The sequence below is a fragment of the Vipera berus genome, assembly GCF_964194415.1.
Source record: "Vipera berus genome assembly, chromosome: 4".
In the NCBI taxonomy this organism is placed as follows: domain Eukaryota; kingdom Metazoa; phylum Chordata; class Lepidosauria; order Squamata; family Viperidae; genus Vipera; species Vipera berus.
The window spans coordinates 85963484-85990599 of NC_138206.1; the positions used below are offsets into that span (position 1 = coordinate 85963484).

At 40.5% G+C, this 27116-nt stretch overlaps 1 protein-coding gene across 4 annotated transcripts in view; it reads left to right on the forward strand.

Moving 5' to 3' along the window:
• Positions 1-27116, forward strand: part of TMEM131 (transmembrane protein 131) — a 159992-nt gene that overhangs the window by 28114 nt on the left and 104762 nt on the right. For all 4 annotated transcript variants that reach the window (XM_081326465.1, XM_081326462.1, XM_081326464.1 and 1 more), the window contains exons 2-3: positions 2044-2105; positions 18993-19033. In XM_081326465.1, coding sequence (XP_081182591.1) covers positions 2044-2105; positions 18993-19033 — 103 coding nt within the window. The remainder of the gene's footprint in view (positions 1-2043; positions 2106-18992; positions 19034-27116) is intronic.

Sequence of the window (27116 nt, forward strand, 5' to 3'; positions counted from 1 at the left end):
CTGCCTTTGGAGATACTGAAGATTGCAGCTGGTATAAAATGCAGTGACTATAGATTGCTAACTAGATAAGCTGGACAGGCAGGAATAGTACCTATTTTAAAATTGCTGCATTAATTGCCAGTAGTTTCTAGGCTTAAAACAAAGTGCAGCTTAATACCTTCAAAGGCATTTTTGGTGCAGCATCAGGATATATCAGGAAATGCCTTGGCAGAATTGAACTTGACTGTCTGATCCAGTCATTAAAAGAGGATATATTGCAGGTCCCTCTTCCATATGATGTTTATGATCAGGTAACAGGCCTTCTCAGAGGTATCCCCTACTTTATGGAATACCCTCCTCCCAGTAGAGCAGAAAACCCCAAATCTGCTGGCATTTCTTAAACAAGCAAAATAATTGGTTTGAGCATTTGATTAAAGGATTTATGAAGTTTATTGATGGGTTTCCAGTATTTTTTATTGTCATATATAATTTACTACTTTATTAAATTTTTGCCACCCATCTCATAAGAGATGACTCTGGACAACTTACAAACATTAAAACTAGTACACATTAAAATAATATAATAATACAGTAAATAATACTGTTAAAAGATGGGGAGGAGGGAAATACAAAGAATACGGGGTGAAGTGGCAGAAAAGTCTCTTTTCCTGAAGTCGAAAATTCTTGACTGATGGGGGTCTGCAGCATGCTCCCTCTACTGACATAGGTGTGCCAATCCCAATGAGGTGAGAAGGTTCTTCAGTTAACCTGATCCCATGTCTTGAATTGTAGCCAGAACAAACTGGTAGCCAATGCAGCTTACAGAACAGTGGTGTAACATGGGCCACCCTAGGGGCCCCAAGGACTGCCCATGTTGCTGCATTCTGCACTAGTTGTAGCTTCTGAATACTGAAATCTGACAGGAAGAGGTCTAAATAATCAGTTTCTTCCAGGACCCTCTGAAACTGCCAAGCAACCACCTTCTCTACCATCTTCCCTAAAAAGGGAAGGTTGGAAACTAGACAAAAATTGTCCAGACAAATGGGGTGAAGAGGTGGGGTTTTTTTAGGAGGGGCAAACCAGGGCCTTCTTAAACGACCTCTGGAGCAGTGAACAATTAATTTCACCAGTGAGGACTAAAGATCTAACTGAGAGGTGGTTGCACTGACAACATCAAGGACCTGTCCATTTCATCAAGCTTGAACTGTTCCCATATAACTGGTAAGACCTATCTCCAGGTATCTCACATGTAGCAGCCCCATGCATGGGTTCCAACTGGGAATGAATCTGAATGAGGGACTAAGTGATCCTGAACAGGGCTTCTGGGCAGCATTCTATGGATGCAATAAGGGTGGAGAAATAATGATGTTTTGCCCCTTTTTACCACAACAAGATAAGCCTTAATGACAGCTCTAAGTCGTTTCCAAACAGAGCATTCCCTTGTCTTCCTCCAGTAGTGCTCTAGGTGTCTTTTAACCCTTTTCAAGACCCACAGCTCCTCTGTGAACCATAGGTTTCCTCTGGAACCCATTCAGGTTCATCAGTTGCTGGGGGAAGACCACTCAAATGGGTCCAACCTCACTGCGGAGGGAGGCATTATAAAGGAATCTCAGAGATATCAAGGTGTGATCTGAACATGACAAGGGGGGAGCCAACACCCCTCCCCCAGCAGGTCATATTGCCGTTGCTCCATAAGAAAATTGTATTTGGCATGTGGCTACTATCCTGAGTTGGACTTGAGGTGATCTGAGATAGGCCCATAGCTGCCATGATAATCATGAACTCCTGGGCCACTTCCAAGGCCAAACCCGGAAATGGCAGATTGAAGTCTCCCAGAATCATACTTCTGGGAAACTCCAGTGCCAGCCCCAAGATGGCCTCCAGCAGTTCAGGCAAGGAGATTGCTACACAGCAGGAAGGCTAGTTACAGTAGCAGTTTTATTTTTGTTTTCCTTTGTTGTACTGCACCCACAGTTGGTCAGAATTGGGCCAAGTTTTAAATATTGTAAAATAAATAGGTTACAAGGTTCACTTGAATGAAATTTTTGTTTCCTTTTCTTACAGCTTTTATCCAATCAGATAGCATAATAGAAGTCTTACGCTTCGATGAAGGAGGCTTATTACAGGTAAATATTTACTGTTAAATAGAATTATATAGTAACACTTCTTTAAATAGCCAGCTTTAATAGTTGCATTATTTTCTTTGATAAAGAAAAAATAGTGGTGGAACAACTGATCAGATGATTTTCTTTTCAAATGGTCTCTTGCAAGTCCCCTATATCAAATTATTTTGCCTATAAGCATATTTCAGCAAATATCTGTTTTGATGCTGAGATAAAATTTTAAGTGAGTAGCTGGATTTTTTGTACAAGGAATTTGTGGATGAACTGACTCATTTTAATAAAATTGATTGAAACATTGAAATTAACATAAAAAGACATATTTGAACAATTTAGTCAGTTTTTAATAAATGATGAATTATCTGGAATTAGATTCAATATTTATGTAATCTAGAATAATTTCAAATGTATAAGTTTTCATTTTTCAATTTGTTTCTGTGAAAGAATATTGTGATGGAAGGGAATGAAGTAGAGGCAAGTGGACATTATGTAGATAACATGGATCATATACTTGCATCACTTTACATCATGTATATCCAACTTTTTGGCTTGTCTGGTCCACATTGAGTAAAGAGGAATTGTCTTGGTCCACATATAAAAGATATAATATAGTTAATGTATATAAATCACATAATCTTAAAAGTTTATGATCTTGTGGGGCTGCATTACTAGCTGTCCAGGACCATATGTAGGCTGCAGGTTGAACACATCTGCTTTACATCATGATGTATATGGTGTCATTTTGCTGTTGTAACTTTTACTGTATGCTTGTGAACGTTATTAAGGATTAAGACATATAACAGTTTTACAAAATATTGTCTTTAAACAATATATATTAAGCTAAAATAAACTGGCATGGGAAATGCTATCATGGGTATTCATAATTTTAAGCGAGAAATAACAGTGAGGAAGGTAATGCTCATCTATGAAAGGAAAAAATTATGATCTTAATGATATTTTGAAAAATTGCAATCAATTAGAAAGTAACAAGAATGCAAAATCATGACTTGTCATGATGTATCACGACTTTTTTCCCATTGCCAGCAATGGGGTGGGCACAGTTTTGGCGTGATGCATCCGGCCCGTGGGCTGGCAGTTTGACACCCCTGATATATAGGATAGGTTTGTTAGCAGTAGTTGTAAATCAGGATTAGTAAAACCTCCTTTGAAGTTAGCTTTGTGACTATTTGGATAGTTCATGTAGTTTTCTTTATATATATATACCGTATATATATATATATATATATATATATATATATATATATATATATATATATATATATATATATATATATATATATATATATATATATATATATATATATATATATATGTATGTATGTATGTATATATGTATATATATATATGTGTGTGTGTGTGTAAGTAATAGTTAAGCATTTAACATTTTATATATATATATATATATATATATATATATATATATATATATATATATATATAATTTTTAAAAGTCAAAATGCAAAAAGGAAAAAAAGAAAAAAGCAAACGTCAAAAGGTAACAATAAAAATAAAAACATGTACAATAAAATGACAAATGTATCACTAACTAACATTAAACATAAAATGTCCACCCTGGTTGAATGCTGAAAAATGTAGCCAAAATATCTGCTACATTCTGTCCCCCTTACATAATAGGTCTACAAGCAGGGCTTTTTTTCTAAAAAAAAAAAAAAGGTGCCAGAACTCTCAACTTGGCAGGCGCAGGAGGGATGGGGGGGGCCGCGCTGCTGCAGTCACGGGTGTGAGGGGTGTTGGCAGCGGGGTGCCCCCCGGGGCCGGAGCCGGCGCGGCTGGTGCTGTGGGAGCAGCCGGGCCTGCTCTTTATGGTGGGGCTGCACGTGGCGTGCAGCGGAGGCAATGCGGGCCAGACGATGCAGGGTGGCCACTTAGGCGTGCAGGGCGAGGTGACAGTGGCGCAGGTCCAGCACCAGGTAGGCCACCAACCTGGCTGACACGGGTGACCACAAGGAAGGAGTGCGCATGGACTCCACAGAATCCACCTCCCACTCCTTGTCCTCTCTTACTTACCTAGTTGAGATGGTGTAGTTGGGCACCAGGGAAGGATGCAAAGTTCCTGCCAACTCACCTTTGCTGCAGACAACTTGCCTGTGCAACATTTGCCAGCCAGGTCTTTTGGCGTGCTCAGCAGCAATCCCTATTGGCTTTCGAAAGCCAATAGAGGGAGTAGCATAGCTTGTGCAAAAGCTTTTTTGTGTGTGTGCAAAATAAGGTGCCGGAACACCATTCTGAGTGTTCTATGAGAAAAAAAGCCATGCTTTTATGTTTTAATCTTCTGATTTTAAAAATATATTTTTTTCTATTGTAAGTTGCCCCAAACCTCGCCATGTGGATTGCATACAAATATTATATAATTGGTAAATAAAGGTAGAACATATGTTAAATATACATCAAGTGATAATATGCTTCCCTACAAAGTCAATTCTTGTTCAATGACAGACCAAGGAGTTAACTCGGAAAGGCAAGAGGAAAATCTAGAAGAGATCTGTGCAACTTGTAGAAGGGAAAGGCCCACACTGATAAATTAAAAATCTTTGTGGTCTGCAAAAGAATGCTGGTGGGCTAATCAGTGATTTGGTGACTAGAGGAGCATCTACAGTGTTGGAGCTCGTGGTCATGGTAAGCTATGGAGGCACTAGTCAACATGACTTTCAGGGCAGTGGTGGTGATTTTATTTTTTATTTTTTTAAAAAGGTCTGTGCTCTGTCCAAGGGTGCTTGGTAGGCTGCATGTACAGGCCCGGTCTAGAATTTATTTTGGAGCATTCAACTATCAAGAGCAGGCATGTAAAACTCATTTTGTTTTAGGCAACTTCTTATAAAAGAATTGCCATTAATTTGTTTTAATAAAATAATTTAAATCAATTTTTCACTTGATTACAAATTAAATGAACTATATTGGTTGACAATGAGATTTTTTTTAGTACAATTGCCAAATGCAATAAACTGGTTTTAGGTATATGTTATTGGAAGGAAAAAGCAATCACTGATCCCAGAGAAGCATTTGCATGTATGCAGGTATCCTTAGGATGCCATAGTTATGGATGAGAAATATTGGTTGCAAAGTTGGCATTTCTGGATGTAATACAGATATTTTGGACTTATATTTGTTTATTTGCATGTTTGATATTTTTAAAAGGGCATATGCTACTGACTATGCTTATGCACATATGTAACATCTTTTGCTAGGATACATGACTACTGCTTGCCCAGAATTTGAAAAGTGAAAGATTGTGACTAAACAAAATTTTAACGTACAGATAATACCACCAGAAATTATTTTAGCCTTTTTAATAAATGTTGTTATTGATGTTAAGCTCACCATGGAAAACATATATTGTTACGTATATAGTAGGTTAATTATTTAAAGACTGAAGTGCAAGATAACTAGATTCTAAATAATCTATTTTTCAAAACACACAACAGTCCAAACAGTAAAAGTAAAGTCCAAATTAAGAATATTTCATTCTTAAGAATTGTTTAATTTAAAGTGGTTTAGTTGTAATAAATGGTTATAGATTCAAAATAGTTTTCAAGAGTATTTACAAAAGATACTATTTTTTTCTAGCATCAGCTAAATTAGACATATTACATTGAGAAAATGTTTCTCATTTCTTTCCTTATTGATTTATTGATTTCATTGAAGAGATGTTAACGTAGGAAATAGATTGTTTTGTTATCTAATTTTACCTTCCAAAAGACAGAAGCAGATGAAAAATGTGAGGTTCTTTTCTGTTGGCTTTTTTGAATTAGCTGTTTTAGATTCTAAAAGTTTAGTTCCTAAAGAAGTAACCTTGTAAATAATTTTAATGTCGTCTAGTGCAGGGTAGGCAAACTTGGCTCTTTTATGACTCAAGGACTTCAACTCCCAGAATTCCTGAGCCACCATGGCTCAGCTTGGAAACCTCTCTCCCATCAGCGTGGCTGGCTCAGGATTTCTGGGAGTTGAAGTCCACGAGTCATAAAAAAGAGCCAAGATTGCAATAGGCTTTCCAAAGCCAATAGATGCAGTTGTTGTTTTTTTTTTTGCAAAAAAAAGGTGCCAGAACCCCGTTCTGAGTGTTCGATGAGAAAAAAGCCCTGTCTACAAGTAATTATAAACATTCCCATCTCTATTTAATAAAAGTACTATGTTACATAGAAAAATGTCACCAATGTGTATTTAAAAAGCAATCAACAGATAAGCCCCAAAATAACACTAATTTTTGAAGTACTGTTTACAATCAGTTACTGTATTTAATATGCAGAAAGTCCATAAATGGCTTCCAATATCTGAAGAATGGATTTTAAAATTGACTGAACTGGCAGAAGTGGCAAAATTAACTAATTAGAGACAGTGGATTAGATATAAATCTATCTAATCCATTGACTCTAGTTAATTTTGCCACCAGTTCAGTCAATTTTAAAATCCATTCTTCAATCAATTTTAAAATCCATTGTTCAACAGATGCTTCTCTTTTTCATTCCAATACTTATCATACAGGTGAAACTCGAAAAATTAGAATATCGTACAAATGTTCATTTATTTCAGTAATGCAACTTAAAAGGGGAAACTAATATATGAGATAGACTCATTACATGCAAAGCAAGATAGTTCAAGCCATGATTTGTCATAATTGTGATGATTATGGCTTACAGCTCATGAAAACCCCAAATCCACAATCTCAGAAAATTAGAATATTGTGAAAAGGTGCAATATTCTAGGCTCAAAGTGTCCCACTCTCATCAGCTAATTAAGCCATAACACCTGCAAAGGGTTCCTGAGCCTTTAAATGGTCTCTCAGTCTGGTTCAGTAGGAATCACAATCATGGGGAAGACTGCTGACCTGACAGTTGTGCAGAAAACCGTCATTGACACCCTCCATAAGGAGGGAAATCCTCAAAAGGTAATTGCAAAAGAAGTTGGATGTTCCCAAAGTGCTGTATCAAAGCACATTAATAGAAAGTTATGTGGAAGGGAAAAGTGTGGAAGAAAAAGGTGCACAAGCAGCAGGGATGAGCGCAGCCTGGAGAGGATTGTCAGGAAAAGGCCATTCAAAAGTGTTGGGGACTTTCACAAGGAGTAGACTGAGGCTGGAGTCAGTGCATCAAGAGCCACCACACGGTGACGGATTCTGGACATGGGCTTCAAATGTCGTATTCCTCTTGTCAAGCCGCTCCTGAACAACAAACAATGTCAGAAGCATCTTACCTGGGCTAAAGAAAAACAGACCTGGTCTGTTGCTCAGTGGTCCAAAGTCCTCTTTTCTGATGAGAGCAACTTTTGCATCTCATTTGGAAACCAAGGACCCAGAGTCTGGAGGAAGAATGGAGAGACACACACTGCAAGATGCTTGAAGTCCAGTGTGAAGTTTCCACAGTCTGTGTTGAATTGGAGAGCCATGTCATCTGCTGGTGTTGGTCCACTGTGCTTCATTAAGTCCAGGGTCAACGCAGCCGTCTACCAGGAGATTTTGGAGCACTTCATGCTTCCTTCCGCAGACGAGTTTTATGGGGATGCTGACTTCATTTTCCAGCAGGACCTGGCACCTGCCCACACTGCCAAAAGCACCAAAACCTGGTTCAATGATCGTGAGATTACTGTGCTTGATTGGCCAGCAAACTCGCCTGACCTGAACCCCATAGAGAATCTATGGGGCATTGCCAAGAGAAAGAGGAGAGACATGAGACCGAACAATGCAGAAGAGCTGAAGGCCGCTATTGAAGCATCCTGGTCTTCCATAACACCTCAGCAGTGCCACAGGCTGATAGCTTCCATGCCACACCGCATTGAGGCAGTAATTGCTGCAAAAGGGGCCCAAACCAAGTACTGAGTACATATGCATGCTTATACTTTTCAGAGGTCCGACATCGTTCTATGTACACTCCTTCTTTTATTGATTGCATGTAATATTCTAATTTTCTGAGATTGTGGATTTGGGGTTTTCATGAGCTGTATGCCATAATCATCACAATTATGACAAATCACGGCTTGAACTATCTTGCTTTGCATGTAATGAGTCTATCTCATATATTAGTTTCCCATTTTAAGTTGCATTACTGAAATAAATGAACTTTTGCACGATATTCTAATTTTTCGAGTTTCACCTGTACTACAATTGGAACTATCCTTGAGTTGGTCCAGAAATTTCAACTGGCAAAAATAAAAATAAAAAAATGCCCTGGCTAGGGCAGTCTATTGCTTCTGTTCTATCCTGGTTGCTAATTTATGTGTACTGATGTTCAAAGCCTGTAGAATCCGACTATATGACAGAATACCTTCCTCTAATATATTATATGCCCATCAGTTAAAATCTAATGAGAATGCCCTATTGCAGGTGCCCAATTGCAGTGAAAGACTTCTCAATATAAGCCCTCCATTTGTGAAATTCCCTGCCTTCATCAGCTTAAAATATATTTCTTCAATCTGTCAGATAAATGCTTGTTGTTCTGATATTACTGCCTCAATTTTTAGAATTGTTTAAAAGGGAATGAAACATTTTAAAAAGAAGTATTTGTTTTAAAAAACTGTTTAGGGACTGATAAAGTAAAATATTTTACATCTGTATGACTTTTTCATCAGTAATGAGTTTGAGATATAGTAGCAAATCCACAATAAAAAAACATTGCCTTCCAATGCCTAATTCCAGAATGATTTTATGAAATATGTTTTTAATTAGTTACAGTGCTGAATTGTGCTACAATTGAATTGTGCTTGTTTATTTTGATTTATTACTCAGTTTATCATGGTTAAAACAAGCCATAGCAAGGTATGTGAAGTTACCTTTGTTATTTGTTACTTTGCTTTCAGAGAGAATTGCTTTAAAAATTTGTATTTCAGTTTTCATTTCAAATGATGCTATTATAAAAAGGTTTACAGGTAGTCTTCGACTTATAACAGCTTGTTTAGTGACCATTTGAAGTTACAATGGCACTGAAAAAAATGAGTTGTGACCGTTTTTCACACTTACATGGTCATTTGATCATTTGCTTGGCAAATGACTCATTTTTATGACAGTTGCAGTATTCCAGGGTCATGTGACGTTCTGACAAGCAAAGTCAATGGAGAAGCTGGATTCACTAAACAAATATGTTACTAACTTAAGAACTGCAGTGATTCACTTAACCATGGCAAGAAAAGTCATAAAATGGGGCAAAACCTACTTAACAAATGTCTCACTTAGCAACAGAAATTTTGGGCTCAATTGTGGTCATAAGTCAAGGACTATCTGTATTTGATTTCAAAATAGTTTTTTAAAAAATTAAAATATTATTCATCTTGGCTCATGAAAAGGAGATGACCCTTTTTAATATTTAATAAGTGCATTTTTGGTGAGAATTTATATAGCTACGTTATAGCTGTTCCTCATTGAGCTTATTCATTCATTTACCATCTTTATGGGCTATTATCTTCCATTTTCCCTTTCAGGCTGCCAGCTATATCTTTTCTCCTGTCAGAAAATTAGCAATATGATGGATGGGAGAGATGAGTGAGTGTGAGGGAGGAGGAGGGGGAAACATGTATCTCACCACATATAGGTAGTCCTCAAGTTACAAGAGTTCATTTAATGACCATTCAAAGTTACAACAGCACTGAAAAAAGTGATGTATGACTGTTTTAACACATACGACCGATGCAGCATCCCCATGATCATGTCATCAAAATTCAAACGCTTGGCAACTGACTCATAAGTATGATGGTTGCAGTGTCCTGAGGTCGTAATCACTTTTTGCCAACTTCTGACAAACAAAATCAATGGGGAAGCCAAATTCACTTAACAACCATGTTACTAACTTATGAACTGCAGTGATTCACTTAACAACTGTGGTAAGAAGGTCATAAAATGGGGCAAAACTCATTTAACAATTGTCTCACTTAGCAACAGAAATTTTGGGCTCAATTTTAGTCATAGGTCTAAGACTATCTGTATTTGTAAGTCATATGGTATGCAGAAATTATTCCTTGAATTTAAATTTCAATACTTTCAATACTCAAAAAATAATATTTTATGTGCTACAACAGCAAAATTATTAAGCTCCATATTTATTCAAAGGGAAGGTGTCTTTTTCCTGTAAAGGGTGACCTTTGAAAAAGGATTGGTTGTCTTACCTTCTGAGAATACTGACAGATATTGAAAGGGGAAGTTTGCTTCTGTCTGACCATGAGTGGGGATTGTAGAAAAAAAATGTTAGGGAATCCAGTGACTGAGTTTCTGTCCATGCATCTGCACATTTTTTTTGAGTCTTCACTTTCAGTAGGGCGAAAACAATTTAAATGGCTTCCCTCTTTCTTCTGCTTATCTCTTTACATCTTTGAAATAGCATAACCTTATTCAAGTATTACCAAAAGGTTAAATCTCACTACAGTAACTATAATATTGAAGATACGTTCTTCCCCACCCTAGTAAAATGTTAATTCTTTTTATAATTTCTGATAAGTACTTTCCTCTACTTTCTCTTTCAGTTACTTCATTTTTATTTCATCAGTTCTCTTTCACTTCAGGGCAGCTATTCTTATTATAATTCCCTCCCCCCTTTCTGCTAGGAGGAGGAAGGAAAATTGCATGTAATTCCAGACCATTTTGGTTGCCTTTATTTATTTTATATAATATTATAGTGCTGTTTTAGAAGACTAAATAAAAAGATATAACAAGTGTAAAAGAATATAAAGGATAGTTAATATAGATCAAAAGCAAATAAAACAGTGTGGATGGATACCTAACAACCCATCAATGGGTTTTAATGTTATATCATTAAAATTATAATGCTTATTTCATGGACATTTCATATCCATTGTCACGTTTCCGACGTATGGGCTTTTCAAGTGACTCTGAGGCATTGTTTACCTTAAAAGTCCTTTATTAGCTTAATACACCGGCAAATGCTTGCTCGAAAGAAGCTGGAATCTGAAATCTCCACCCCTTGCACAATATATTAAACACAATTCTCCACCTTTCTAATTTTGTCATTAATCATATTCTCCAATTAATTTAAAGAATCAGTTTCCCTTCCATTAGAAAACCCGCCAAAGTCTTATCTTCTTTAGAGAGATAAATGGCCTTGAAGGTGCATTTCTACTCATCCCTCCTCCCAACTTTAAAGCAATACACAAGTCGTAAAGCAATACACAAGTTTAACATATGAAATAGCTACTTCTTCATCTCTTGTCAAGCAATAACATTCGATGTTAGCAGCGTTGACATCCGCCCCCCCTTACAAAAAGGACAGATCCTGTAATGTAAACAAAACACAAGTTAGGAACTGGTTTTTGGTTTGTTGGGGTGTTTCTCATAAAACCTTTTGATAAGTCTGTCAGCTTTCACATCAGTAGATTTCACCCAAATGGCTTCAGACAATGGGTATCCCTTCCATTGTACTAGGTATTGCAATTTTCCCTTAAAGATTCTAGAGTCAAGAATACGTTTCACTTCATAATGGGTCTGACCTGCTACCACGAGGGGTCCAGGTGCTTTCTTAAGGGGCGGTCTTAAAGTGGAGGTTCGAAAAGGTTTCAGCAAGCTACAATGGAACACCGGGTGAATTTCCCCCCAAAACTGGGTAGTTTCAATTTTACTGTGACCGGGTTGATGATTTTCACAATGGGGAAAGGCCCCAAGAATTTCGGTCCCAATTTCTTATTGGGTAGTTTAAGGCGCAAGTATTTGGTCAACAAATAGACCTTTTCCCTAACTTGGAATGTTCTTTGGGGAGCTCTTTTTGTCAGCTTGCTTTTTGTAGGTCTCAAAAGACTTTTTTAAGGCCACCTTGGTATTTTTTCAAACTTCTTCCCAACCCCTCACCCAATGATCAAGAGTCTGGGAAGCGGAGGGTAATTGAGGGTATTCCGGTTTGGGGTTGAATTCTTTCCCTGTAGCTACATGGAAAGGAGTGTAGCCGGTGCTGCTATGTACTGAATTATTGTAAGCCACCTCTGCAAAAGGGAGGAGGTCGGTCCAATTTGTTTGTTGGTAAGAGACGTAGCATCTAAGGTATTGTTCCACCATTTTGTTGGCGGATTCTGTGGCTCTGTTAGTAGCCGGGTGAAAAGCAGTTCATAGGCCTTGAGATGATCCAATTAATTTAAGAAAGTTTCTCCAAAAATTGCTGTGAACTGCACCCCTCTGTCTGAAATTATTCGCTTAGGGGCGCCATGTAGTTGATAGATATGTTTTAGGAACAACTTAGTCAGGTGTTGAGCTGATGGAAGTCTTTTGCAGGTGATAAAGTGAGCCTGTTTTGAAAATAGGTCTATCACAGTCCAAATGACAGTATTTCCTCTACTATCAGGAAAGTCTACTATAAAGTCCATAGCTATTTCTTCCCATGGTTGAGAAGGTTCGGCCACCGGTTGCAGTAACCCAGGGGTCTTTCCTGGGATTCTTTTCATGGTGGCACATACAGTACAGCTTGACATAGTTTTCTACATCTCGTTTTAGTCCCGGCCACCAAAATTTCTGGCGAGTGAGATGTAGAGTTTTTAGATATCCGAAATGTCCAGCCTGTTTGACATCATGGCTGTGTTTGAGGGCATTAAGATGAAGAGCTTCAGGCAAGTACAATTTTCCCCCCTTGTAAGCCAGACCATCCCTGCATGTTAGGGATGTCTGATTGTCTTTAAACCATTGATAATTCAGGAGTTCTCGCTTTATTTTCTTTACCCCGGGGTCATCAGGATTAGGGGTCCTGTGAGGTGTGAGTTAGGCTGCAGTTTGTGGACCGGGGATAATTGCCTCATGAACTTCTTCGCGTTCGCTCTTGTATTGTGGCAATCGGGAGAGCACATCAGCTAGGAAGTTTTTTCTTCCTGGTATGTACTTTAGAGTAAAGTAGAAACAGTTGAAGTACTGTGCCCATCGTAATTGTTTTGGGGACAATTTGCGGGGAGTTTTTAGTGCCTCCAAATTTTTGTGATCTGTCCATACTTCAAAAGGTACCTTGCTCCCTTCTAAGTAGTGCCACCAGTTTAATAGCCCCCACCTAATAGCGAAGGCCTCCTTCTCCCAGACTGTCCATCTCCTCTCTCTTTCAGTAAATTTCTTAGAGGTGTAAGCACAAGGTTGCAGGACCCCACTTTTATTCTTTTGCAATAACACCACTCGACTGCCACGTCACTGGCGTCTGCCTGAATTACGAAGGGCTCCCCTGGGCAAGGGTGCTTTAGGACTGGTTCAGCCACAAATAGTCTTTTTAAATTCTCGAAAGCTTTCTGACAACTCATAGTCCATGCTAGCGGCTGGCCAGGTTGCGGTTTTCCCCCTCCCTTGCCTGTTTTTAGTAGTTCTGTAAGAGGTAGAGCAATCTCGGCAAAAGAGGGAATAAATTGTCGGTAGAAGTTGGCAAACCCTAGGAAGCTTTGGAGCTGTTTGCAGGTTTTGGGGGACTGCCATTCAATTACAGTTTTTACTTTGGCTGGGTCCATTTTGATATCCTCATTGGAGATTCTATAGCCAAGATAATCTAATCGGGTTTGGTGAAATTCACATTTCAACAATTTGACATAAAGTTTGGCATTCAGTAGTTTCTTTAACACTTCTCTGACCAGTTTTATGTGGTTGGTCATATTTGTGCTGTATATCAGGATGTCATCAAGGTATACTAGGATCCTTTTGTATAGGTGTTCATATACGACCTCATTGATCAACTGCATAAATATGGCGGGGGGGCCCTGCAGTCCAAATGGCATGACTTTGAATTGGTAGCTCCCCAAGGGGCAGTTGAAGGCTGTCTTCCACTCATCCCCTTCCTTTATTCTTACCCGGTAATATGCTTCTCTCAGGTCTAACTTGGTGAAGATGCTCCCCTTCGCCAGGTGGGTTAGCAAGTCTTTCAGGAGGGGGATAGGGTATTTATTTTCCACACTCACAACGTTTAGGCCTTTATAGTACACGCAGAGACGTAAAGACCCATCTTTTTTCTCTTTGAACAACACAGGGGCTCCCACAGTAGACTTGGCCCGTTCGATGAATCCCCTCGCTAGGTTTGTATCCACATATTGTTGCATCTCCTCCATATCAAGGGGGGACATAGCGTACATTCTTGGCCGGGGGAATTTGGCCCCTGGTAACAGTTCAATGAAACAATCATTGGGACGGTGAGGAGGCAAGGTGTTGCATTCTTTTTCACTAAATGCCTCCGCTAGGTCCTGGTACTCGCTGGGGATGAGCGGCTTGCCAGGTGGCCGTAAGGCAGCCATGTGTGCTCACTCATTGGGTGGGCTAAATTGTCCTGTAACATCAGTTGAATCAATGGGGGGATCGGGCCCTATGGGTAGCCTCACAGTTCTCATTCCCTTTTCCCACCAGATCAATGGCTCCCATTTGTCTAGCCAGGCTCCTAGAATCACAGTTTCAAACATCTTTGGAGCTACCAGGAAGCGAATAAATTCCCAGTGCTCGCCTATTTCTAGGCGTAAGGGCTCCGTTAATTGCGTGACTAAAGTCCCTCTCATTAGGGAGCCATCGGCTTGTTCAAACCTCACAGGTTTGGACAATGGCTTAGCCCGTATGCTCAGTCTCAAAGGCGCATGACAGGCTAATGATGCATCGGGAACAGCCAGTATCAACCAGCACTTTCAGGTCTACTTGTGCCCCTGACTTAGGGACTATGAGTTTAGCAGGTAATAAAAAAGGTAGGATGTGTCCACTCACCATCAGGTCATTCTCCCCTTCACTGTTGCTGTCAACAACGGGTAAAGTGGGGGTGGGTCCAGTCGGTGGCCCAGCGTCCTCCTGGGTGGGGCACGTAACCTGGATAATGGGCTTCTGGGTGACCCAGTTGGACTTTTCTCTCGGTGGCTGTTGTGCGGCTTTCTTCCTCGTTGTTGGATCTGGTCTATGCTGTTGCGGGTAAGGAACTGGGCAGGTTGCTGCTCGATGTCCCTGCTGTCCACATCGAAAGCACTTGATTGGCGGACCTGTAGGTGGTCTAGGTCTTTTGGCAGTAGCAGTCGTTGGGGGTTTTGGGGTGGTGGTAACCATCTGGACCCTGGTTTTGGCGCAGTTTCAGGTGGGGGAGGCTTTTTATAGCGGGTGAGCTGGACATCTAATTTCACCGCTGCCTGGTACCATTCATGCAGCTGGTCGGGTACAGCTCGGTAGATACATGCCTGAGAGAGGTGGTTGTCTAACCCTTCTCTAAAAAGATGAATTATTGATTGCTCAGGCCATCTCTCTATCCGACCTGCTATCTTTTGAAACTCCTGCACGTATTCTAGGGAAGGCCGGCCACCTTGCTTTATCTTATGGATTTGTTCTTCTGCTTTGAGGGCAATGGATGGGTCCTCAAATCTGTCCCTCAGCCCCAGGAGGAAAAGGTGGGGGTCCTCCAATTAAGGGGCCTGCTCGTTATATAAATTGTTCAACCATTGAGATGCTTCTCCCTCTAGGTTGGATGCAATCACATCGACCATCACACCCGGGTCCGGGTAAGTGTGACCCCAGCGATTCAAGTGAGAGCGTATTTGGTTGAGGAAAAAAATCAGTTTTTCTGGGTCCCCATCAAAGGTTGCTTTGAAGGGTGGGCTCATCATTGCTTGCTGGGGCCCCCATTGCTGCTGGCCCCACCCTAGTTGTTGGTTCAATGGCCGCTGGGGGCCCCATCGCTGCTGCCCCCCCTTGGTTGTTGGATCAATGGTTGTTGGGGCCCCCACTGCTGCTGTTGTTCCCCCAGTTGCTGCTGGCCCCCTCCTGGTTGTTGATTCACTGGCTGCCAAGGCCCCCACTGCTGCTGTTGGACTCCCAAATGCTGTCTACTCCAGTGGTGCTGTTGTAGGCCCAGGGGTTGCACGTTTGGGCCCTGCTGTTGCCTCCCCTGCTGTGGTTGTCTGAGGGGAGGGTGCTGTTGGTTGGTGGGATGTTGTGGCACCATCTGCTGTTGTAGACCCCTCAATGGTTGTTGGATGGGTGGGGTTGCTGTTGTCTGCTCTGGATTTTGGCTGCAGGGAATGGTGGCGCCCTCTGCTGCTGATCTACTAACAGTCATGTTAGTCTCAAAGGCTGTGGTGCCTCCCTCACTTGCGGGCCCCTCAGTGGCTGCTTGGCACTCAGGGGTGGTGACCAGTCTCCATGGGATTGTTGTTCCCCAATTGGCTGTTTCCCTCCAGGCTGTTGTGATTCAGGGTCAGCCTGTGGGTTCGGCAGTTGGGTCGGACGACTCAGAGGAGGAGGAGGGGGGTGTTGAAGAGCTTGCTGAGGGGATTGGACTGCTTGATGAGAGCCCCCAGCCAGGCCCCTCTCATCTGGTCACGATGCAGACCCAGCTGTGTGAGTCTGACAGCGTGGATGAAGATGACCCACAGCTGGCCCTGTTCAAGGACGCCCGACGCAGGAGGCAGTCAGGAGTAAACAGAGGAAGGCAATGGGGCACCTCAGAAGGAGGCAGAGAGAGGCCACGCCCTGAACTCTATTTAAGGGGAATGTGTGGGACGGCTGGTTTGCTGAAGGCAACCGCTTGGATTGTTCCTGCTTCTTAGCTCGTGTTTTATGGTTGGTGTCTTGTCTTGCTCTGTTTTATGTGAATAAATTTGGCAGGCTTTATTCCAGCCTCTTGCCGTTTGTAAAGGGGTTGTCTCTGCTTTTGCTGCAGGGCCGGTAGCAGGCTGGTACAGAACACAGGCTTCTGCAACACCCCAATCTGCTGCAAGGCCTCTATCAGCTGATTTAGGCTCAGAGGTTGCTGCCCCTCCTTCTGTGTGGGCTGCCACACTGCCCACTGCTGAGGGGGCTCTAGTTCCTCTTCTTCTGTGGGACTGGAGGCCCTAGCAGGGAACTCCAGGGGTGGGAGGGCCATTAGCTCTGCGAAAGGTGGGCTGGGGGCCTTTTTTCGCAGGAGCTGTACTGCACTTCTCACTTCTAGTTCTTCAAACCTTTCTGCTAAATTGTCAACTGATTGGCTTTGGGCTGCAGACGGATATTTCCACTCACCCGAGTCTTCAATCTCAGCTGGCCTGGCTGCTCCCCACCGATCTGTGGAATATGATGTGCAGGATTCTGTTGTTGTCCTACCTCCTCTGCCTTTGAAGCCCTTGGGGATGGCCTGGCTGCTCCGAGGCTCCTGGACTCTCCGCTGGGCTTAATCCACTCTGATGACCAGACCAATTCTGGTTGTTTGGGTCTAGCTCCCAGCTGGGAGGATTGCTGAAACTCTTTCTCTGCCGGCTTCTTTGCTGGCCCTTCCCCCACTGGGGAAGCTGCTGGTGCCGGGGAGCTGGCTTCAGACAATTTTTCTTCCTCCATTGGGATCTCCAACTCTTTGCCAAACTGCCTCCCAAACTTAGAGACAGCGACAGGAGGTCAGAACTCCCTAATTAATTTAAAAAGTTGGTAGATTCCAGCTTGATGTCAAGTTTCTGACGTATGGGCTTTTCAAGTGACTCTGAGGCATTGTTTACCTTAAAAGTCCTTTATTAGCCTAATACACCGGCAAATGCTTGCTCGAAGGAAGCTGGAATCTGAAATCTCCGCCCCTTGCACAATATATTAAAACACAATTCTCCACCTTTCTAATTTTATCATTAATCATATTCTCCAATTAATTTAAAGAATCAGTTTCCCTTCTGTTAGAAAACCCGCCAAAGCCTTATCTTCTTTAGAGAGACAAATGGCCTTGAAGGTGCATTCCTACTCATCCCTCCTCCCAACTTTAAACTAAAGCAATACACAAGTCTTAAAGCAATACACAAGTTTAACATATGAAATAGCTACTTCTTCATCTCTTGTCAAGCAATAACATTCGATGTTAGCAGCGTTGACATCCATTTTGTAATCAGGACATGACTATTAAACTTTAAATATCCTTGGTTAAAATAATAAAGTCAGTATAAAAAAGAAAACAGTAAAACTATAACTGATAAACAGTATATAAGTAATACAGTAAATTATATGTAGATCATACGACAATTTAAAATATAAATTCCAAAATCTGAATTTTTTTATGTTACACAATTCATTGCATAAAATTTAGTCTATAATTGTTCCGAATACATACTCCTTATATGTCGGGTGAGTGTTGTTGTTTTTTCCTAGTTTCTTATTTCCCATTTTCTAGCTTGTATTTTTATCCCAGTACTGCTGAGGTAGCTTGAAATGGGTGAAGGGCCAGTTTGCTATGACCAGGAGACTGTGAGTTCTAGTCCCGCCTTAAGCATGAGGGCTGGCTGGGTAAGTTTGGGCCAATCGTTCAGCTTAACCCACCTCACAGGAGTGTTGTTTGGGGGGAAAGAAGAGAAGGAAGGAGTATTATGTATGTTCATCGCCAAGAGTTACTTATAAAGTAATAAAGGCAGGATAAAAATCTAATAAATAAATAGCTTTTGATGAGGAATTTTGTCAAAAGATTTTTGAAAGTAAAAATATGCAGCATTTATAGTTTATCTACAAGTTTATTAGTGTGTATCAACCTAAAATGTTTGTGAGATTAGATATTCTCTAGTTAAAAGTAGTCCTCAATTTATGATAATTTGTTCAGTGACCGTTTTAAATTATGATAGGACTGGACAAAGGGACTTATTACCCAAAGTTATAGCTACTGCAGTTCCCCTATGGTCACATGAACAAAATTCAGGCCATTTTGGGAGTGATTACAATTCTCGAATCACGTGAGCTGGGGAGATGCAGTGTGGGCCTGGGCCTGCACCAAGCCTTCCAGGGTCTGTTTCACCCCTGAGGCATGCTTCACATAACAGCCACAACATGGAGAGCGAGGCAGTTATTTGGGTGCCTCACTTAACAACTGGAACAACAGGTTCCATTATAGTCATAGGCTGAAGACTTCCTGTAATGGGATAGAGAGATGATATTCAGTTCTAAATAATTTGAATATTTAGAAGTAATTTCTTTAAAAAATGTTTTACAATTGAAATTTTCTATTCTTTTTTTAGACTGAGACAGCTATTGGTCTCAATTCATATCAACAGAAAAGGTAAGTTATTTGCTACAATACAATATTTGATTTAGTTAAACAGTTCTTTCAATATATTTTATAATTTGAATTATTTTGACTGTTTGATAAATCTACCACATTGTCTCTAATTATTCCTTTTCTAAATCTGTTTTTGATAGCGGTGACTAAGAATGCCTTTTACAAGTTTTAAATTGATGTTTTGGGCAGAGATATTGTGACATATGTGCTTTGGTAACCATTCACTTGAATTATTACAATCATACTATGATGGACTAAAGTTTCTAAACTTCAGTTCATCCAAAAGAAAGTTTCAATGTTTGTAATTGGATTAGCTAACTTAATCATATCACGCTTGTTCTTTGTTAGTGCATTAGCTGCCAATCTATTTTCAGGGCCTAAGAAAGGATTTGGAGACTAATTTTTAAAGTTCTGAATGGCTTACAGGTAGGGATGTGCAGAAAGAGAAAAGGTGCTTTGAAGGGTATGTGAGCATTCCTCCTTAATGAATATCTTCCTTTTTTCAGCTCTCACTAGAAACGCATAGTGCCAGGAAAATACATATTTGAATTAAAGAACTGAGAACAGGGTTTTACATTGTGCAATATTTCCTAAACACAAAAGCATATCTTCTTGAAACCATAGAAATTGTAAAATTAATTGTTTTATTAAGGTAAAGGTAAAGGTAAAGGTTCTCCCGCACATGCGTGCTAGTCGTTTCCGACTCTAGGGGCCGGTGCTCATCTCCGTTTCAAAGCCGAAGAGCCAGCGCTTGTCCGAGGACATCTCCGTGGTCATGTGGCCGGCATGACTAGACGCCAAAGGCGCACGGAACGCTGTTACCTTCCCACCGTAGTGGTCCCTATTTTTCTACTTGCATTTTTACGTGCTTTCGAACTGCTAGGTTGGCAGAAGCTGGGACGAGTAACAGGCGCTCACTCTGTTACGCGGCACTCGGGATTCGACCCGCCAAACTGCCGACCTTCCGATCGACAAGCTCAGCGTCCTAACCCACTGAGCCACTGCGTCCCTAAATTACCTCATAGCAAGCAAGGTTTTCATTTTTTAAAAAGTTATATGTTCAGTGACTTGTTCAACTAGTCAAAGAGCAAGATGTAAAGAAAAAAGTAAATTATAATTAAATGACTTCAGATTAAATATGGCAAAATATTTGCACACACACAAACTTTTTGATTTTGAAGCTCTTAGGACAAAAAATCATGATCTTGTGTCAGTACACTTTATCTACCTACTAGTAATGGAATCTTGGTAACATTAGGGTGGAATAATAGAAAATACTTATAGCTCGGGTTTTAGATTTTGGCAGTAGTTTGTTCTCTGAGCTTGCCATTTAGTTCCCGAACATTTCGTTATCAGGCTAGGTAACATCATGAGCAGGACTTCGGTAGAAGTGTCTTATCCTATTTAGTTTATATATGTCTTGTGTGCCGGTGTGGTCAGTTGCCGTGTGATTGGCTGTTTGTTTGATGCTATATTAAAATTCTGAGAAACTGATTGAACATTAAGGTGGCTTGCAAGGTACTTTCCAAATTAAAGATCCTAGTTTGCATAGAATGGTGTAAATATATTATTTGCATAGACTATTCTATTTCAGATAAAACTGAGTTTTATTTACAGTGAAGGAAAAAAGTATTTGATCCTCTGCTGATTTCGTACATTTGCCCACTGACAAATGATCAGTCTATAATTTTAATGGTAAGTTTATTTTAACAGTGAGAGACAAAATAACAACAACAACAAAATCCAGAAAATGCATTTCAAAAAAGTTATCAATTGCTTTGCATTTTAATGAATGAAATAAGTATTTGCAAAACGTGACTGAGTACTTGGTGGCAAAACCTTGTTGGCAGTCACAGAGGTTAGACATTTCTTATAGTTGGCTACCAGGTTTGCACACATCTCAGGAGAGATTTTGTCCTACTCCTCTTTGCAGATCCTCTCCAAGTTATTAAGGTTTTGAGGCTGACATTTGGCAGCTCAAACCTTCAGCTCCTTCCACAGATTTTCTATGGGATTAAGTTCTGGAGACTGGTTAGGCCACTCCAGGACCTTAATGTGCTTCTTCTTGAGCCACTCCTTGGTTGCCTTGGCCGTGTGTTTTGGGTCATTGCCATGGTGGAATACTCATCCACGACCCATTTTCAATGCCCTGGCTGAGGGAAGGAGGAAGGGGAAAAAGTATTTGATCCCTTGCAGATTTTGTACATTTGCCTACTGACAAATAAATGATCAGTCTATAATTTTAATGGCAGGTGTATTTTAACAGTGAGAGACAGAATAACAACAACAAAAAATCCAGAAAAACGCATTTCAAAAAAGTTATCAATTGATTTGCATTTTAATGAGTGAAATAAGTATTCCCTATTGATTCCCCATCAATCAGCAAGATTGATTTCTTTTATACAGGTAACGAGCTGAGATTAGGAGCACTCTCTTAAAGGGAGTACTCCTAATTTCTGCTTGTTACCTGTATAAAAGACACCTATTCACAGAAGCAATCAATCAATCAATCAGATTCCAAATTCTCCACCATGGCCAAGACCAAAGAGCTGTCCAAGGAAGTCAGGGACAAAATTGTAGACCTACACAATGGGCTACAAAACTATCGCCAAGCAGCTTGGTGAGAAGGTGACAACGGATGGTACAATTATTCGCAAATGGAAGAAACACAAAATAACTGTCAATCTTCCTCAGTCTGCAGCTCCATGCAAGATCTCACCTTGTGGAGTTTCAGTGATCATGAGAACGCTGAGGAATCAGCCCAGAACTACACAGAAGGATCTTGTTAACGATCTCAAGGCAGCTGGGACCATAGTCACCGAGAAAACAATTGGTAACACACTACGCCGTGAAGGACTGAATCCTGCAGCGCCCACAAGGTCCCCCTGCTCAAGAAAGCACATGTACAGGCCTGTCTGAAGTTTGCCAATGAACATCTGAATCATTCAGAGGAGAACTGGTTGAAAGTGTTGTGGTCAGATGAGACCAAAATTGAGGCTCTTTGGCATCAATTCAATTCACTGTGTTTGGAGGAGGAGGAATGCTGCCTATGGCCCCAAGAATAACATCCCCACCTTCAAACATGGAGGTGGAAATATCATGCTTTGGGGGAGTTTTTCTGCTAAGGGAACAGGACAACTTCACCGCATCAAAGGGATGATGGGCGGGGCCTTGTACCGTCAAATCTTGGGTGAGAACCTCTTTCCCTCAGCCAGGGCATTGAAAATGGGTCGTGGATGAGTATTCTACCATGGCAATGACCCAAAACACATAGCCAAGGTCACAAAGGAGTGGCTCAAGAAGAAGCACATTAAGGTCCTGGAGTGGCCTAGCCAGTCTCCAAACCTTAATCCCATAGAAAATCTGCAGAGGGAGCTGAAGGTTTGAGCTGCCAAACGTCAGCCTCAAAACATTAATGACTTGGAGAGGAGATCTGCAAAGAGGAGTGGGACAAAATCCCTCCTGATATGTATGCAAACCTGGTGGCCAACTACAAGAAACGTCTGACCTCTAATTGCCAACACGGGTTTCGCCACCAAGTACTAAGTCATGTTTTGCAAAGAAATCAAATACTTATTTCACTCATTAAAATGCAAATCAATTGATAACTTTTTTGAAATGTGTTTTTCTGGATGTTTTTGGTTGTTATTATGCCTCTCACTGTTAAAATAAACCTACCATTAAAATTATAGACTGATTATTTCTTTGTCAGTGGGCAAACATTCAAAATCAGCAGGGGATCAAATAGTTTTTCCATCACTATAGATAGAGTAAATGTAAAAATTAAGTATATCAAATGTGCGTAGGAAGAAGCTTAGCAAATTTTGACTACATATAAATGGGGAAAACCTAGAGCATTAATTATACAGGGAAAATGAATTTAATTAATAGAATATTTGGGTCATACAAAGGAAGAGTTCATGACTTAGATGTAACAATAGCAATAAGCAATACAGGAAAGAAATTTTAGCAAATGAAACTAAATGCAAGATTATCTTTCCCCAATTTATGTAATTAAATGAGGAAGTAGTAAATAGCATCTTGCCAATGGTCCTTACCAAATATGAGTACAAACAGAAGTGGTTGAATCCCTTGCCTACCATCACCTCCCACATTAAGGTCTTAAAACTCATAACAGACTTCCCCTCACAATAACGAAACCAGATATAACCTCAAATAATAAGATGAGAGAGATGGGTCTCATTCGCTCATCACTCTTGGAAGAATGGAGTATGGGTCCTTTGGACTTGTATTTTCCAAAGCTGTTTGGGTGCAATGTAGAACAAATGAAAGAATTTGTGTCCCATTGTGGAAGGGTTTAATAAAGCTGGAGAAATATTGAGTTGTGCAAATGTTGCTAGGAAGGTAGTAGATATTATGTCATCTGTAAGTTGTTGAAAGGGACAGAAATAATGAAAAGTATAATTCTGCTCACTTTGGTATGTACAAATTAGGGTGTATCAGAAGAAATGGATTCAAGAACTTGAATGTGGTAGGGGTTACTGTCTTAAGATATGTAAGGGGGGAATGGGGACAAGAATGAATGGGTGATTGATGAAAACAATTGAGTAGTGTTAACAATAGTATAATATTCATAATTGCATGCAGTATAAAATCTATTAAAGTGGTTTGGTCATATAGAAAGAAATCTAATAGTACATCCCATAATATTTTGCAGCTGTAGTGCTATAAAAGCTTGTCTGTTTTATAAAAAAATTCAGCCCAACAAATTACAAACCTTTCAGAAAGCAAAAAAATGTGCATTGTGTACAAACTTGTATAAATTGTGGTTAAAATGATCTACCAGTCCACTAAAACATTTTAATAAAATAACTATTTCTGAAGCTTATATTTAAAAAGTTGAACAAAAACTAAAACCACACAAATGAAATTTAAACAAAGTCTCTTAACAGGCATACAGGTGCTTGCTAATTTCACTTCCTGTTTATTTTTTAAATGCCAGACCTGCAATTTTCAAAAAGCCATTTCAACAGTTACAATAAAAAATCAACTATGTTCAACTACTTGATGTTAGGGAAATCTAATACTCCATCTTTTGCACCAAATAATACTTTACAGATTACATTTGTCTTCGGTTACATCCATTTCATAATTGCTATGTATAAAAGTGTAAGTAAAAACAGATCATTGAATGGTTGGAACTTTTTTTTAAGCAAATTCATACTTAGTCCATTTGTAAGGAAATACTTTACATTTAGATATTTAATTGCAATTGATCTAAGATTTTGCACTTGCATTCCTATTACCAGTGCTTTTTCTAAAAAAAAAAAAAAGGGTGCTGGAACTCTCATCTTGGTGAGCGCAGGAGGCGGGGGTGGGTGGGGTGAGGCGGCGCTGCTGCGGTCACGGGTGCGAGGGGTGTTGGCGACAGGCTCCCCCCGGGGCCGGAGCCGGCACAGCTGGTGCTGTGGGAGCAGCAGGGCCTGCTCTATATGGCGGGGCTGCGCGGGGCGGGCAGTGGAGGCAGTGCAGGCCAGGCGATGCAAGGCGGCCACTTATGCACACAGGGCGAGGCAACGGTGGTGCAGGTCCAGCACCAGGTAGGCCACCAGCCTGGCTGACACAGGTGAGCACAAGGATGGAGTGCACATGGACTCCACAGAACCCACCTCCCACTCCTTGTCCTCTCTTACTTACCTAGTTGAGATGGTGTAGTAGGGCAGCAGGGAGGGATGCAAAGTTCCTGCCTACTTGCTTTTGCTTCAGACAACTAGCCGGTGCAACGTTTGCTAGCCAGGTCTTTTGGTGCGCTCAGCAGCAATTCCTATTGGCTTTCGAAAGCCAATAAGCTTTTGAAAGCCAATAGAGGGAGTAGCATAGCTTGTGCAAAAGCTTTTTTGTGTGTGTGCAAAAAAAGGTGCCGGAACGCCATTCTGAGCATTCTATGAGAAAAAAAGCCCTGCTTTTATGTTTTAATCTTATGATTTTAAATATATATATATATATTTTCTATTGTAAATTGCCCCAATATGTAGTTCCCATATTCAAAAAAGGGGGAAAAAATAGATCCAGGAAACTACAGACCTGTCAGCCTGACCTCAATACCTGGGAAGATTCTGGAAAAGATAATCAAACAACAAATCAGCGAACACCTTGATGCAAACAAAGTTATCACTAAAAGCCAACATGGGTTTGTCAAAAACAGATCATGCCAGACAAATCTTATTGCATTCTTTGACCAAGTGATAAAACTAATGGACCAGAGGAATGCTGTGGATATAATTTACTTGGACATCAGTAAGGCATTTGATAAAGTAGATCACAACCTACTACTTGATAAGATAGAAAAATGTGGGTTAGATAGCATCACCATCAGATGGATTATTAGCTGGCTGACAGGCCGTATTCAGCGTGTGGTCCTCAATGTAACTGCATCTACATGGAAGGAAGTGTGCAGTGGGGTGCCCCAGGGCTCTGTTCTGGATCCAGTGCTCTTCAACATCTTCATCAACGATTTGGATGAGGGGATAGATGGGGATTTGCAGACGACACCAAGCTGGCAGGAATAGCCAACACTCCAGAAGATAGGCTTAAGATAGAAGGATTTGGACAGGCTTGAATATTGGGCACTATCTAACAAAATGAAATTCAGTTGTGAAAAAAGTAAGGTTCTACATTTAGGCAGGAAAATTCAAATGCACATCTATAGTATAGGTGGTACCTTGCTCTGTAGTAACTGTGAGAGAGATCTCGGAGTCCTAGTGGACAATCACTTAAATATGAGCCAGCAGTGTGCTGCAGCTGCCAAAAAAGCCAACCCAGTGCTAGGCTGCATTAACAGAGGGATAGAATCAAGATCGCGTGAAGTACTAATACCACTTTACAATGCCTTGGTAAGGCCACACCTGGAATACTGCATCCAGTTTTGGTCACCATGATGTAAAAAAGATGTCGAGACTCTAGAAAGAGTACAGAGAAGAGCAACAAAGATGATTGGGGGACTGGAGGCTAAAACATATAGGGAACAGTTGCTGGAATTGGGTATGTGTAGTTTAATGAAGAGAAGGGTGAGGGGTGACATGATAGCAGTGTTCCAATATCTCAGGGGCTGCCACAAAGAAGAGGGAGTCTATTCTCCAAAGCACCTGAAAACAGGACAAGAAGCAACGGATGGAAACTAGTCAAGGAGAGAAGCAACCTAGAACTAAGGAAAAACCTCCTGACAGTTAGAACAATTAACCAGTGGAACAACCTGGCTCCAGAAGTGATGAATGCTCCAACACTGGAAGTTTTTAAGAAGAGACTGGCCAGCCATTTGTCTGAAATGGTATAGGGTTTCTTGCCTTAGCAGGGGGTTGGACTAGATGACCTCCAAGGTCCCTTATTATTATTATTATTAAACCTCGCCATGTGGATTGCATACAAATATTATATAATTGGTAAATAAAGGTAGAACATATGTTAAATATACATCAAATGATAATATGCTTCCCTACAAAGTCAATTCTTGCTCAAAGACAGACCAAGGAGTTAACTCGGAAAGGCAAGAGGAAAATCTAGAAGAGATCTGTGGAACTTGTAGAAGGGAAAGGCCCACACTGATAATTAAAAATCTTTGTGGTCTTCAAAGGAATGCTGGTGGGCTAATCAATGATTTGGTGACTAGAGGAGCATCTACAGTGTTGGAGCTTGTGGTCATGGTAAGCCATAGAGGCACTAGGCAACATGACTTTCAGGGCAGTGGTGGTGATTTTATTACTTTTTTTTTAAAGTCTCTGCTCTGTCCAAGGGTGCTTGGTAGGCTGCATGTACAGGCCTGGTCTAGAATTTATTTTGGAGCATTCAGCTATCAAGAGCAGGCATGTCAAACTCATTTTGTTTGAGGCAACTTCTTATAAAAGAATTGCCGTTAATTTGTTTTAATAAAATAATTTAAATCAATTTTTCACTTGATTTCAAATTAAATGAATTATATTGGTTGACAATGAGATTTTTTTTTAGTTGTTGTTGTTGTTGTTAGTTGCAAAGTCGTGTCCGACCCATCGCGACCCTATGGACAGTGTTCCTCCAGGCCTTCCTGTCCTCTACCATCTTCTGGAGTCCATCTAAGCTCACGCCTACT